Source organism: Dendropsophus ebraccatus, chromosome 10, assembly GCF_027789765.1.
Source record: "Dendropsophus ebraccatus isolate aDenEbr1 chromosome 10, aDenEbr1.pat, whole genome shotgun sequence".
Taxonomy (NCBI): Eukaryota; Metazoa; Chordata; class Amphibia; order Anura; family Hylidae; genus Dendropsophus; species Dendropsophus ebraccatus.
In genome coordinates this window covers 22,770,073-22,785,927 of record NC_091463.1, presented here as the reverse complement: position 1 = coordinate 22,785,927, position 15,855 = coordinate 22,770,073, and the positions used below count along the sequence as shown (strand labels likewise).

The 15,855-nt window shown below is 40.7% G+C and overlaps 1 protein-coding gene across 9 annotated transcripts in view; it reads right to left on the bottom strand.

Moving 5' to 3' along the window:
• Positions 1-2,430: 2,430 nt before the first annotated feature.
• NACC2 (NACC family member 2) overlaps positions 2,431-15,855 on the bottom strand; it is a 121,713-nt gene continuing 108,288 nt past the window's right edge. For 8 of the 9 annotated variants that reach the window (XM_069944292.1, XM_069944298.1, XM_069944297.1 and 5 more), the window contains 3 exons: positions 12,247-12,388; positions 10,567-10,664; positions 2,431-8,908 (listed from right to left, as the gene is read on the bottom strand). In XM_069944292.1, the coding sequence (XP_069800393.1) occupies positions 8,403-8,908; positions 10,567-10,664; positions 12,247-12,388 (746 nt within the window). In that variant the 3' untranslated portion in view covers positions 2,431-8,402. The remainder of the gene's footprint in view (positions 8,909-10,566; positions 10,665-12,246; positions 12,389-15,855) is intronic. The other variant, XM_069944301.1, reaches the window with a different exon arrangement.

Here is a 15,855-nt window from a genome sequence, read left to right as displayed (position 1 = left end):
TGGTTTTGCAACATCTGGAGGCCTAAAGGCTCCCCATCCCTGCTTTAAGGGATACCACTATATCCCAATATTCAAAAATCTTATACCATGTCGTATACATTTTCACTAGATCTCTCTGTATGGAATAGCAGTCTACTGCACTATAAAGGAAAAGAATATTGCTCTTCTAGTCTCAATTGGGTAAATGTGGGACTATCGATATGTTTGACGTATATACCAGGTGGTTTATTGGGGTATTTAGCAAAGAATGCTACAGTGTGAAAGTAGTCCAAGGGTTGTCTTTTTAATCATGGCTTGTTTGGGTATCAACCAATATGGCTGCCATTAAAGGAGCTGCAGTGATACTGGAGCAGAGTACTGGTCACCAAAGTAAAAGTACTTGTCTAATATTAAGACAGTGGATGGTGGTTTTACTTTGTTTTTTTAAAGGGGAACATTAGTTAAAGGGAAGATCCTGCCATTATTGAATTACTATTATTTGGATTCGATATATGTTTTTCAGAGAGATTTACTGAAAAGGAAAGATTCCCTTTTGAGCTACACCTGTAAATTCAAGTCAAGGTGGTTTATTTGGTTACTCAGGGACAACCAATCAGATTGCATTTTCTAGTGCAGGTGAGAAAATAAAAGCAGAGACCTGATTGGTTGCTATGGGCAACAGCTTGATTGGTAAAAGCTGCAGTATGGCACATGGAAATCGATAAACTGTAAGCAACCCGAGAAAGTACAGAAGAGCTTTAATACTACTAGCAGGCCATAGCGGGAGTGATACATGAGGAGGAAGTAGTCTGATGGGAAACGGCATTGACTTACTGTAATCTGATTGGTGGCCTAGTTGCTGATAGTAACCATTCAGAGGTCTATTATAAACCATGACTCTCAACATGTGCCAGGGTATAGTGGGAGTTGTAGTTTCACAACCTGCACTATTCAGCTAACCAATGTACCAAAAACATCTAAAGCATCTCCTGCCCAATGTCTGCCCATGGTTATTGGCAAGAGTCAATGTATAAAATGGCAGCACTGGGTAAACTGTAGTACTCTAGGAGCCGTGGAGCCATTATATGCCGGGATATTGTAGACTACTTTTGGTGGCTATTATAATTCTACAATGGTCACCTAATGCAGAATCACCGGTTGTTTACATATGTGTATAAGATACTTGGGGCCTTTCTAAGGATTTGTTCCCACTTTTATCATAGATTCTGTTCTTAAAGGAGTTGGAGGAGGTCCCAGAGATCAGACTTGCTATATTCTGGTGATATAAGATAGGACTACCCCTTTAACCTGCACCTTAATAGGCTCCAGTATCTTTTTGACATGCTTTATAATAGGGAGTACCCCTTTAACACAGCCATGACTAGATCAACAGATCCCAACAAATCCTGATTTTTGGCAAATTGAGAAATACATTATAAAATTGTGGCTGAATGAAAAAACAAATCTAACAAGGCAGTCTTTTTTTTGGAGGGGGGCATACAATTCAATTGATCAATACACGTTATTTCTAACGTTTATTATGGAACAGTCTTGTAACCTCTGTCTAATGCTCTTCACAGACAGTGACCCCTACAGGTTAGCGAGAGTATTACACTCTGAGAAAGATGACATACTGTATTAACTGCATATTATCAGAAAGCATTCATGGGCATACAATGTGACTTGTGACTTGTGAATGTGACTTGTGAGCATACCCGGTCTTGGCACAATGTATCTTGCCTTCTGTAAAGAACAATAAGAACCTTGTTCCTTTCTGGAGAGCAAGCAATAAAAAAAGAGACCATATTTCTCTGCCTGATCCACAGGGTTTAACATATATCAATTTCATGGCATTAACTTAATTTTTTTTTCCGGATACAAATTAACTGCAGGACAATGAAACACGTTGAAGTGAGACTGGAGGTCACTGTGCCCTTTAATAATGCAGTGTAACCATAAAACAAAAAAGAAAGTACAGTGTCATTACATGTGTGTAAAACTCAGAGGAAGAAGACACAGCAAGAATTTCAGCTTCTGCTTCATCCATCAATGTTTGACATTAAAGGGGAATGATATCTATTATATAGAGTTCCCCTTTAGAAAGGGGGGGTTTTAACCTTCAGATTATTTTTGGCTTGCACAGACCCTCCTTAAATGAAAAAAAAATAAATAAAGGGATTTTCCCACCAGACAGACCCCTTTAAATTAAAGAAGCCTTCCCTCTTGTGAACTTTCTTGACAAATCAGTAGGTACAACAAGCACTTTATTAACCAATTAACTTATATGAACTATGGGGGAGATTTATTAAACATGGTGTATCAAGTAAAGTGAAACTGGCTCGGTTGCCCCTAGCAACCAATCAGATTCCACCTTTCATTTTCCAAAGAATCTGAGAGAAATGAAAAATGGAATCTGGTTGGTTGCTAGGGGCAACTGAGCCACTTTCACTTTACACCATGTTTGATAAATCGCCCCCTCTAAGGCGAGGATAGGCAACCTGAGCCCTCCAGCTGTTGCAAAACTACATTTCCCATCATGCCTGGACAGCCAAAGCTTTGGCTGTCCAGGCATGATGGGAATTGTAGTTTTGCAACAGCTGGAGGGTTGAGGATTCCCCATCCCAGATCTATGGGGTGGGGAAACTAGAAGAAGCCACCGTAGTGCCCTGACATTTTTGTCACCCCCATCCTTCCTTGAAATGGATCCTCCCCTAATTTAAAGAGGTCTGTATAATGACCGATTCTCTTTCATTTAGTGAAATGATGATTGTTTCGCCATTTCTTCATCAAGACCATTATTTTAGCTGTAAGATGCGACATGAAAAAAAAACCAAGGACAACTTCCAGCCGCCTACTCGGTTAAAGTTGCAGGAGGCTGCCATGCACAAGTTAAAAAGTTATCTGAAGGCAACCAACCCCTTTCAAAGATCCTAAATCTTCACAAGACCTAGGAACAAAAAGGTGCTTTTTATATCATGCAAATACTTTTAATATTGCTAACAAATAAACCCCCAAAAAGTAAAACATGCATTGCAATGATAACAAACATCATATTAGGCAGACCTTTCTTTGAATACTAGACAGCCCGCATCTGGCTAAAATCGAACAAACGGTTGTAAACAGGAGGGATTTGATAAAGTTTATTCAATCCCGTTAGGAAGAATTATTTGACCTTCCACCCACAGACATAGAGGAACTCATCTTTTTTTTAATTTTTCACATATTTTTAGCAAAAAAGAATCCTCTAAGGCACTCAGGAAAGCCTGTACAATCACAATTCTCTGTACATTCGATCCCCACGTCGCGTGTGAAATCTCATACACTCTGCTTTTCCAATCATCATGAACCCTTGACACACAGAAAACGTTAGTGCAAATTTCTCACGTACGTCGGGGTTGGGGTTGGGGGACGTCCGCAAGTTCTATACCATTCACATTTTTTATTTTAATTTTTTAACGTTTTTATCCTACATATTCTGCTTTCCTAAAATCAAAAATATATACAGGAAGAAATGAGCTAAATAAAAATATATATATACTCTTCTTCTCTCCCATTGTGCAAGGTGCCTGTCAATACCCCTATTCTCCTCCCTCTCTTTCTCTCTACCGAGTCTGTGCAACAAGTGAACTTTATTCTATATCGACCCCTGGTGGGGGTCCATTGTCTTTATTTTGCTAATATTATTGGGGGTAGCAAAAACATACATAAAACTCATGTATTTTACATTCAAGGCCATTCCGCAGAATTCCCATTAGTTCACAGATCATGATCAGTTATAACACACACACGCGTTTCACTCCCAATATAATAAGTGCTTTCTTATTCTTTAGATACTACAGATTAATACCGCTTTGGCTTAACCTTATTGATCTTAAGCTATACTAATACCTGCACTGCAGATACCACTTTCAAGGTACACTGTGCAAGAAGGTACCTTGTTTTTTTTTTTTTTCATTTTCCCATAAAGGTATATTAAGATCTGGTAATTTGTGCCTACAATAATCTCAACACTATGCTGCTAGAAGTACCTGTAATGATTGGAGCCAGCGAGAGATACTCTTATTGGTTTTAGCTTAAGGAATCAACGCGTTTTGCCCCTGAGACAAGAGGCTTTTTCCTGACAGCTTGTCTAGGTCTTGGATACACAACATATTTTGGTCCTTTTTGTTTTTTCAATTTGTGCACATTTCGTAACAGGGTTGGGTAGATCTATATAGGGAAACAGGAGAAATTGTGGAGCCAAGACACCCACAGGATTTGTATAACATAGACTTTTTATGGTAAGGCCGAAAAATGGGATCGGCACCCCCTAAAAAGGGGTTAGACCTTTTTTGGCAATAATTTTGCATTGTGTACAAGGTGCTTACAATACTCCTATGTCAATAAGTCCCAAGGGTATTTGTTTAGTCCTGATAATCTGACAGTAAAAACAGTATAGGGTTATGGGTAGTGTTGAACACACTTGCCGAACTGTTGAGGTTCGGCAATGTACTTCCAATCCCTAGGGCTGCCAGGGAAACATGGATACAGCCTATAGAGTCAAATGTTGAGCATTCGTGTTTGGAGAACATTGCCGAACCTGAACAATTTGAGCAATTCCACTCAACACTGGAAATGGGTCCAGCAAACTTCAGGAACACCATGCAAACAATAACAGTCACCCTGTCTTTTCCTAACAAAGAGAAAAAAAATGAATGTTAGAAATGGACTGGTAGAAGTGCTATAATAATATAATACAATAAGTCGAAACCCAGTCCTACATAGTCCTGATCATCAGTCGGTTATGAATAGGACCCAATGAGCTCCTGAAAATTTGTTAGCTCAGTCAATGAACCAGTCTTGTATCATAAATGATGTCAAAAGTGCTATCTTGTTGAATATGACCCTAACGTCTTACAAACCCTCATGAATGACTGATAAACATTTGTAATATGGTCCCTTTAAAAAAAAGTCTGATCAACCCTTCAAAACTTGATCCATGCAAAAACTTCCAAAAATGATCTCCTTCTAGCTCATCAGCTATTTGTCTATGAAGAAGTATATAATCCATTTAAGAAAAGTGCCTCCTGATGCCCCCATCCCGTAACTATTTTTAAGCTCTTTTCCCACAATAAAGTGCTTTACCTTAACTTCAATAGGACTGACAAAAAGCCCAACACATAGTGAAGAGACTTGAAGACATGACCTGATACTACCTTATCTGAAGGGGTCCCCATTGGTTCTGGGAAATGCAAGCATCAAAAGCAGGCTCTGCTAATTTGTTGAGGCTTGGGAGGTATCCAAAGGCAGAGAGAGGGGGTGGGGGTTTCTAAAATATACATTAGGTCTGATATCAAATCAATAAACTGCTTTTACATGACAAATTAATGTACTCTTAATCCATTTTGAGGATATCGGGATAGCCTGGCGCTGTGCTAGCAATGTTCAAATGTTATTCTGCAGATTATATCTTAGCTTCACCCTAAAGCTGAACATCTACTTTTAGAGAATTACCTTACATAGTAAATGTAGTAAAAATGGGAATATATAAAGTATGCATAAGGTAACAGTTTTTCTGAAGCCCTCCAAGGTTTCAAGTTAAAGGCAAAAAATTTGAGCCGGTAGGTTTAGGTTATATTTGACAAATCCAAATCAGCAAGTCCAACCTACCTTTTAAAGTGGTCAACCTAGTGATGATCGACAAAACTACCAAGATTAGAGTTACAACATGCCAAGACTGTGTAGGCCTAAAGCCTTGGACTTCTTGTTCAATTTTAGTTCTACAACTTTCAGCCAAGCAACTACCAAAGAATAAGCCCTCAAATCAAGGCCTAGAACAAGGCCCCCATTGACTAATAGAACCCCCTAACTAAGGCCTAGACTAATCAAACCATTGATGAGCAACAGAAGCTCAAGACCCAACAGCAATATTGCTTTTAATGAATGAATTCCAAGGACCTTCAATTTATCAACAGGATCTGAACCCCATAGCTGGCCACAGGTATGAGACAACTGGTGGCCAATGTGGACAAATAGGATACTTTTTTAGTGATGGCTGTCCATTCATTGGCCACGGTCTTTGGAAAATCAATAGGGGTTAGTTTAATTCTTCCCAGTGCATCTGTCTCTTTTTGAAGGTAAAAGTTTGCATGCTATCAGGAAAAAGAACCATTATACGTAAGTCTTCTGGTTACTTTAATTCTTATGCCTATGGCCACATGTAATATCCTGAATAGGACACAGAGCAAGGTCATACCCTTTCTACACAGATTCCACGTGGTCTATAGTCCATATACTAAGACTTAGACGAGTCAGATATGAACTTCTTTCGGAGACAATTTTTCCTATTGCACAGAAGCAATTGACAATTTACAGCTGGGAAAAATTCTAAACATTTTCAAGACACTATAGCTATTCAGTGGTGTCCTTGGCCTTTCTTTAATGGTTACCTTATGATTTACCACTTTCTATTCAGCGGTGCACATATTGCAGATATTTCCATCTATATTCACAGAGTTAAAGTTCTCTGATAAATTCCTACACAACATTCCTGAAATGACAAATCCAGACTGTCTGTGGCCTAACCCAATTCTTGAGCAATTGTACCAGTCCAACAAAAGACAGGCCACAATTAGTATTTTGGCTGCTTGAAGCTAGCCGTCATGGGTTTAGGTTTACTATGGAGACATCTGCGGCATCCCATGCAATTTAACCATTGATTTAGTCTGAAAAAACTTGGGATGTGAACATGCAACACTGATGCATCAAAACTGGATGTATCTATAAGGAAGGTCGCGTGTATGAACTTCATTTCATACACAGGTGCATTTGGCATCACTACATTTTTGACAACAATTCTCAAACTGCTATGCAATTCTGTTGGGGTCTCCTGCTCCTTCTACCATGTATTGGTGATCTGGTAACCTCCTTTTTCCTGACATTGTAATATCCTTTACGACACCCTTTTTTTTTACTATAAGAATATAGTTAGGTGACTCCCTACTGCAGGATAAGTATCACTCATCCTCTACTGCTGTCATCTTTCTGACCATTCCTTGGATATCCTTTCATCCACTTTATAATACTAGTCCCATCCCATTTAGTTCTGTCCTTGCTGACATTTTTCTGAATGAGAGGTCAATGCCTGCCACAAAATGAGCCCACTCATCTCCTGCTGTTCTCGTCTTCGTTCCCATAATCTGATTGGTTACGGGATATTCTTTCCTTCCCCACTTTTTAACATTAGTCCTACCTTCACTTGTAATCATTGGAAAGACTGGTCACAGTTTCCCACAAAATAAGACCATTTATCCCCTGCTGATATCATATGACAATTTCCTGGATAGTTTATCCTTCCCAATTTCTTAACACTAGCTTATTCACATTGAGCCCCATCTAATAATAATAATGAGACTGACAGGTCACTGCCTACCTCAAGGTTAACCTAAACATCTCCTGCTGTTGGCACCATTGTCATCTTCTAACAATTTACTGCACATTCAGTCCTTTCCTGCTTCGCGACCCCAGTGTTGCTCTTACTGGGAATCATGGGATCAGCAGGTCACTGTCTCCCAAAAGGTCAACTCAATCACCTCCCGCTGTTGTCATCATGACCATCATCTGACCACTTACTGGATATTTTGTCCCTCCTCACTTTAAGACACTGGTCTTATCCTCATTAGTAATAATGGAAACAAGAGGTCACTGCCTCCCACAAGATGAACACACTCTTGATCTGCTGCTGAAGTAAAATGCACCATCAAACAAATCATATTGCATCACCACTTGTCGTAAGCAGTTTCATTAGTCTTAACGCAAGAGAAAAAGTAAGCTAAGGAATGAGTAAAACCCAATATTTCTCTGTTGTACAAAAACTCCTTGTTATGGCACCTAGACTTGTTCTATAGATCCGATTCCCGTTAGGTCCGCTACCTTGAATGACTGATGGAAGTGACTGTGATCTCTGTTATACCCATGAATAGATGAGAGGCGCTGATTATATTGTTTTTCGAGTTCTTTTTTTGTTGTTTTTTTTTTTTCTTACGTGCTTTTGAATGATAAGATTGTTCAACCTGGCTGGAAGAGAAAAAACTAATGGATGCATTCATTTAATTAGAGTAAGTTCTGTTATTTTTTTTTTTAAAAAGGAGCCCGTTTTGTCTTCTTATCTAAGGAGGTCACGGTCGACCCGGTAATTTACAGTATAACGAATGCGATTATTATTTTTTCCTTCATATTTTTCTTATTTTTGTTTTTTTTTAGTAGTTTTTTTTTTTTATACAAGCAGAATAAAAATCACATTTTAGTCAGGCAAAAGTAGCAGTTCTGAGGGTAAGTGGCTGATCACATTTGTTTTTGTATTAGTAATTCATGCAAGCAGTGCTAATATTACACATCCCTTATAGGTCACCGTCTGGACGCTCGGTCGTCTTCTTGCTTCCTTTTTATAAAGTCCCATTGTAACCGGCGTCTTGTCTTCTCACCGGGGTTTCTGGCCTGCTAGTAGAGCCGGTGGTTTGTTCGAATGTTGGCGGCGGTGTGCCCTGGTTATCTGATGCCAATGGATCGTTGGCACCTACCTCCTGGATGACGGAGCCTGTGGCCCCCTCTGCTTCTTGGGTCTGTTCAAACGGAGGAGTAGAGTTGTTGGTGAGGTCAATATTTGCTGCATTAGTTCTCATAGATACTATGGTGCCAGAATCGCCTCTCCGCTCTGCATAGATTCGTTGCTCAAATGCTTGGGCCGGACTTGGCTGAAAATCAGACTCTAGGGTAACCCCGGTGGCTGTTGCACCCATGACAGAACGATACATCTCCACGCCCTCTGGCAACATAGATTTTATTTTGGGGAGCCAGCGTTTGCGCACCCTGCGGGCATTGGTGCACATATCTGCAGCTATGACATTCATTTCACTCTCCTTAAAATTTGGTGCAAAGTTCTGACAATATACTAGAGAAATAATACAAAAAACATTAAAATAGGGTGTTACAATATTAGAAGAAAGTACAGTAAGATAAAACAATATGCCAGAATTGTTCAAGATCAGTTTGAGGGTAGATGGGGTGGCCTACGATCCATGGGAGATGTCTACAGAAATAAGCGCTTCTCCCCCCACCCTATAGGTTTCCAATTTTGTGTCATTTAGAGGGATATTTTAGGGCAAAAGTTAATGGGCACTATAGGGTAAACCTGCCCACTTGTCCAATAAATAAAATATATACCCTATACATATACCCTTTGCACTTTATCTATGTGAATGAAGCATGAGCCCAACGCTCTGGGAAGCTGTTTTTTTTTTTCCTTTAAGGTTTGGTTAACTAGATAACACTTCGGATAACAAGTATAGTACTATAATCCATATAATCATGTCAGCCTTTCACCTACAGCAATAAACCAACATTGTGTCACTTATATAGACTATCAAGAGGTCGGCTCAGGACTCCCGTGCATAACACAAGTAATCTTTAATGACTTAGCAAAAAACACAAACCTATACACACACACACCTAAAGATGACTGTACACAATAAGTCAACCTACTCTGTAAGTCTGCATACATTTATTATTGCTGTAATGTACAATGTCCAGTACTGGTTTACCTTAAAGGGAAAATAATATCAACATAACACTCACCTTTTAGTTTGAGTAGAGATCCAGGGTCATGCTGAACCCAGAAATGGATTAAAAAACAAATATGCTTATGAGGTCTTTTGGTGTTACAGAGGCCTTGGTGCACCACTATAGCTGCCTGCTTCTCCCTGCCTCCTCATAAATAGTTATGATTAACCCTGCTGATGATGTAGGTCTTGACATCTTAAATCCAGTAGTTGCACAGTAAGAGCTTGCCGTTTTGCAGGATTTCAGACGACCTGCCTCGGTGCACCAAAATAACTTTTTAACCCATTTCTCTTGAACCTCACAACCGATTTGCATATGAACAGCATCACTGAATTCAGCATGGCTGCGGCTATCTGCACACACTAAAAACTTGTATCTGTTATGTTGGTGATAGATTCCCTTTAAGGCTATGTTCACACAACGTATGTTTTGAATAAATCACGGCCATTGTTGCAATTTGCAACAACGGCCGTGATCTATACAAAACATACGTTGTATGGGAATGAATGGAATCCCGGCTGGAGCGTTTACACATAGCATACACTCAAGGCTGGGATTCTATCCAGCTGCACGAAAAACTGACATGTCAGTTCACACAATAGAGCGCGCGGCTCCGGCCGCACGCTCCATTGTGTGCAACGGTGAATTGGGATACGGCCCACATTCGAATTCACCAGAAGTGAAGATCACCCGGCCAGTACTGCAGTACCGTCTGGGATGATTTTCAGTAACACTGTGATCTGGCCGGGTTGTATGAGTTTTTACGAGTTGTAAAAAACAAATTACAATATGGGCACAACTAATCAAATTTTAATTGTCTATTATAAAGCGATGTCGTGTTGGGGCTCATTCAGTAAGTTCTAGGTAACGTTCTCTTGGGGTTTATTGGTTAATCCCACAATATGGCCACCTTTATTGTGCATAGGAGACGGAAGCCCTTAATATATGTCTTAGACCATAACATCTAAATCAAGTACAATGTGTTCTTACACTTAACAGCATTGAGAACCCTGCTGTCCAGAGGTTTTCGGCTTGGGTCGCTGGTCGAGGAGCGTATTCCTGTCCCACAGCTGTTAGCGAGGGTGTTCCTGAAAGGAGCAAATTCAGCACATGATAAAACTGTAATAGAGGGGAGATGATATTTCCTATTAGAGGAACTTGTCAAGAAGGGGGGCAAAGCAGGAGATCGAGGTGATCACTGCAGAAAGACTCCAAATAGTCACTACCTATGACTATGTAACACTGTAAGAAAACAAGTTGTTGTCATTTGGAAACCATCAGCAAGCAGGTAAGTTTATAGATCTTGGTCTGGGTTTACAAATCTGAGCAGCCTTGGGTTTTCTTCAAATGGATTCAGTGCCTAAGGTAACCCCTACCCTGCTGTGCTGCTGCTGTTTCTTCTATATCTGCTCACACAGAACCTTGCAAAGTCAGTACATAAGTAACCCCTTCTCTCTCTACATTCCATTTATACTAGTGTACTCTGTATCTAAAGGCCAAACCCAGGAGTAAATTTGAAAAGAGGAGAAATCCAGTATTTCCTTTATGACCTGTTCTATAGTCCTTTCCTGGGTTTGGCTTCAAATCTTTGGCAGATAATCTGTCGTCAGATATGTTGGTGGAATAGGGCCTTTACCCCTGGCACAGTCTTGTGATTAGCCAGATAAGTAAGGAAAAGAAAGTCCTTTGTGTGTACTACAGGTAGATAACCCATAGAATAAGAAATAGCTGTGCACCATGGAGGAGACATACGGGGGCTCAATAACCGCAGCGAGGGCACTAAAATTGCTCCACTCACAAGGGGCAGTTGGGGACTGCAGTTCTCTAGATTTTTGGAGGTCCCAGTAGTTGCACCCCCAGTGACCATACATTTGTCATCTATACTGTGGATAAGTGATGAATTATTTTAGTACTTTTCTGTTTTTGGTAGTTGTAGGGTCTCCAATTCGTCTTCAACCTCACACTTAAAAAAGTTATGGTCCATGTCTTGTATCAATTACTAAAATAGTCCAACTAAGATGATTGCTTATGGGACCTGCAGAGCTTTTCTAACACAACTATCTCATCCTCCTGGACACAGCATGATGCAGCCAGTGACGTGAAGGTTCCAGCTAATATTAAAGAAAGGATGTGAGAACAGCAGCCGGGAGCCGTGTTGTGGGCAGATAGAATAAGACGCTTATCCCCAACTGCAAGATATGCAGAATAAAACCACATTTGACCAATTGTCGCCCTCATTAAAAATTTACTCTATGCTGCAAAACTTTGACTCTGACCATCTAGACAAGAAAAACATGGCTGCTTTCATCCAGAAACAGTGCCACCCCTGCCCACAGGTTGTATCTGGTATTGAAGCTCACCTCTACTGACATGAATGGGGTTCAGATGGAATACCACACATGACCAGTAGACAGCTATGGAGCTGTTTATGGAAGAAAGCTTGGTTTTGGGTTTCCAGGCATGATGAAAAATATAGTTTAGCAATAGTTCGAGGGCTGCAGGTTCCCCGTGCCTATCGCAACAACACTATTGTTGGGGAAGCATAAAGCTGTAAACCTACTGAATGGTGTAGCTCTATTACATACATACATACATGACATGGTAATATGATATATTGCAAATGGAAAAAAACAAAACAAGTGTGGATGAATCCAGTTCTCGGAAACATACCGGTCGAAAAATGTGGCAAGGAGTCGTCTTAATAGGACCTTGTGTTTCACTCCTGCACAAAGGTGGCAGTTCATGAGTTGTCCCCGGGTGATATACACTCCAGACCCTACGGAAACATATGAGTTGTTAAAGATTATTTCCCCTGAAAATAAAAAGAAAAATCATGAGTTGTCCTCTTGTGTGAAATCTCATATTCTCATCAACTATTCTAGAGTTTATTAGATAGTGGCCTTCCATATTGTGACAACTACAGCCAATACAGCACAGTAGTAAGGATTGTCAGCCAACAACTGCCCCATGCCACCTCACTCCAATTATCTCTTTGCTTAGGCCAGGGAGGAGGAACCTTTGGCCCTACGGCTGTTGGAAAACTATATTCCCATTATGTCTGGACAGCCAACGCTTTAGCTGTATAATGGGAATAGTAGTTTTGCAACAGCTGAAGGGTCAAAGGTTCCCCATCCTTGGTTTAGGCTATGTTCCCATGGAGGTTCCCTCAACACTCATAGTATACATAAGCAATCTGTTTTACTGACATATACCTTAGCAACCCATCGAGTATATTGGACCAACGTAGTCAACCAGTGACTATGTTCAGTCCATTTATGAAACATATACATTCATTTTATGGTACTCAATAGCATGGCCTGTTGGACTATTGATTCCGATAATGTAATGTATACTTTCAGAAAATAGACTGAACATAGTCGTTGGTTGATTGTGTTGGTCTACTAAACACAATAGGTACATTGAGAGTACACTGTGGTATGCATTGGCAAAGTTTTTTACAGGTTGCTGACAGTAATGGGAACACTACATTACAAAATGGGAAATCTACAGTACAAAGTGGTTGACCGGGATTAGAAAAAAAAAATGGCTTTTTCTAAAAACAGCGCCATCTGTGACCACAGCTTGTGCCTGGTATTGCAGACCCAAACTATTGAAATGAATAGGACTCAGCTGCGATAGGTGTGGCACTAATCCTAGACAGGAACCAGGAGCTCAGGATGAACAGATTTTGTGTTGCCACCCAGGCTGGGTTCAGACTAGCACAATACAGATGCATGTTTACATCCGTATAATGGCCTGTGACAGCTGTCATTGTGAGTTATATCAGACCAGAACTTGAAGATGCAAAATACATCTGTATTACGTGAGTCTCAACCCAGTCGGAGTGTTAAGGACCACAACATAGGGATAAAAGGTGTGATCATCATCAATAAATGATGGTCCTGAGAGAGTTAAAGGGATGGTTTGTTTATGTAAAAAGAAACAGTGCCATCCCAGTCCACAGGTTCTATCTAGTGCGGCAGTCTAACCTCATTCTCTTGAATCGAGCTATAGTAGAGCATGATTTCAGTGACAAAATACCAGGCCCATTGTCTAATCCCAGACAACCACATCAAAGATCTTCTTTTTCATCGTCATAGATGTCAAGGCATCTTCTCGCCTTTCTAAGGCCCGGGAGCGAACTGGTTAACCCCATCGTCATGTGAAACGAAGGATGAAAATGATCATTTCTCACTCCATTAAGGAGATGAAAAAAAAATAGAGATGCTTCACAACTATGAAGAGGTCGACGTTAAACCTTTTTACAAATCACAGTCACCGATAAATCGATGGAATCAGAAACACAGTGATGGGCTACGGTGAAAGCTTTCTGCCTCCCCCCAGCCACCCCCCCACCACCACCAGCTCTCTTCTTCTTTACCTTGAATGAACTCCCACACACAGACCGGCAGCTCAGAGATCTGCGGGTATTGATTCTAATTATATACTGCTGACTGCAGAGGAGCGGAACTCCATCCCCTCCAGTCAAGTCAATATGCACACTGTGAGATAGGGAGGGTGTCTGCATTATAACACAGGCAGCTTCACCCTACTCTATAGGCGGGCACGGCAGCTGTCTGAATGGCATTCCTGAGCACGGCGAAGGTGGCTCGGCTGAAATGAGACATTTTTATTACCCTTTTATAGGTGGAACTTGAGGGCTTTGCAGAGACAGGCATCACATAATACAATATAGATCTGACTGGTAAGCAGAAAAGGCTGAATGTACAAAGCGATGCCAGGGGCTGCGGTATCACTAGTGCTGGCTGTGATGGTGATCAGCAATTACTATATTAGAAAAAATGTATGTTTAAAGGAAACCCATCATGTTAAAAATGAAATGAAACCAGGCATTGGCATGTTATAGACCTAGAGGAGCGGAGAATATGCGCACATATATATATATATATATATATATATATATATATATATATATATACACACACACCCCTAGAGTCCAGTGGGTGGTCCTCCCGAATGACTGATAGACGCCTCTGCAGTCACAATGGCTGCCAATCAGTAGGACCCACACTCTGCAGTATCAACTGTGCTGGATCCTTTGTTGGCTGTTATACTAGTCAAAGATTTTACTTCTGTATCACAATATTAAATTAGCAGTCAGCGTGAATACAGAGATACCTGTCAACCAATAAGTAGAACCGCCCACTTGGCTCCTAACCCTAAAATAACCAAAGGTTTAAAAGAATACATGATAGTTCTATTGAATATATATTATATTGAATATATATTCTAGTGGGGAGTAGTGCAGATGGTGGTGTAGAGATAGTACTGCTAGTAGCGTGGTTGTTCTGGATGTGGCAGAAGTAGAAGTGGCAGTGGTGGGGGTAGTAGTGTTAGTAGGACAGTGCGTAACAGTAGTTGTAGAGACAGCACTGGAAGTAGTAAAAGTAGTAGTAGAGGTAGCAGTGGTGGAGGAAATAGCGCTAGTAGTAAAATGAGTAGCAGTAATTGTAGAGGTGGAAGAAGTACAAGTAGTGTAGGTGGCGGTGGTAGAGATAGTAATGCTAGTAATGGTAGAGTGGGTAGCAGAAGCAGAGGTAGTACTGGAAGTAGCAGAAGTAGTAGTAGAGGTGGAGGTAGTAGTGTTAGTAGTACAGTGGGTAGCAGTAGTTGTAGAGGAAGTGGTGGTAGAGGTAGTGGTGATAGAGATAGAAATGCAGGTAGAGTGGATAGCAGCAGTAGTTGTAGAGGTAGTACTAGAAGTAGTGGTGGAGGTGGCAGTGGTTGAGGTAGTAGTGTTAGTAATACAGTGGATACCAGTAGTTGTAGAGGTAGTACAAGAAGTAGTAAAAGTAGTAGTGTTAGTAGTACAGTGGATACCAGTAGGTGTAGAGGTAGTACTAAAAGTAGTAGTGTTAGTAGTACAGTGGATACCAGTAGGTGTAGAGGTAGTACTAGAAGTAGTAGAAGTAGTAGTGGAGGTGGCAGTGGTTAAGGTAGTAGTGCTACTAGTAGAAGGGGCAGCAGCAGTAGTTGTAGAGGTAGTAGTAGTAGGTAGCAGAGGTGGTAGTGGTAGATATAGTACTGCTAGTAGTAGAGTCACTAGTGGACATACAAGAGAAAGTGGTTCTTGCAGTTATATATCGGACTCACACAGACTCGCATAGACTCACATAATTAATACTCCGTTCTTTATTACCGCTTATCAGGCACCGCATAGGTTAATGTGACAAGTTTGGAAAGCAAAAAAATATGTTGGCTTCTCCACAGAAGGAGGGGGGGGGATAAAAAGCCCCTAACACCTGCCAATGGTGATAT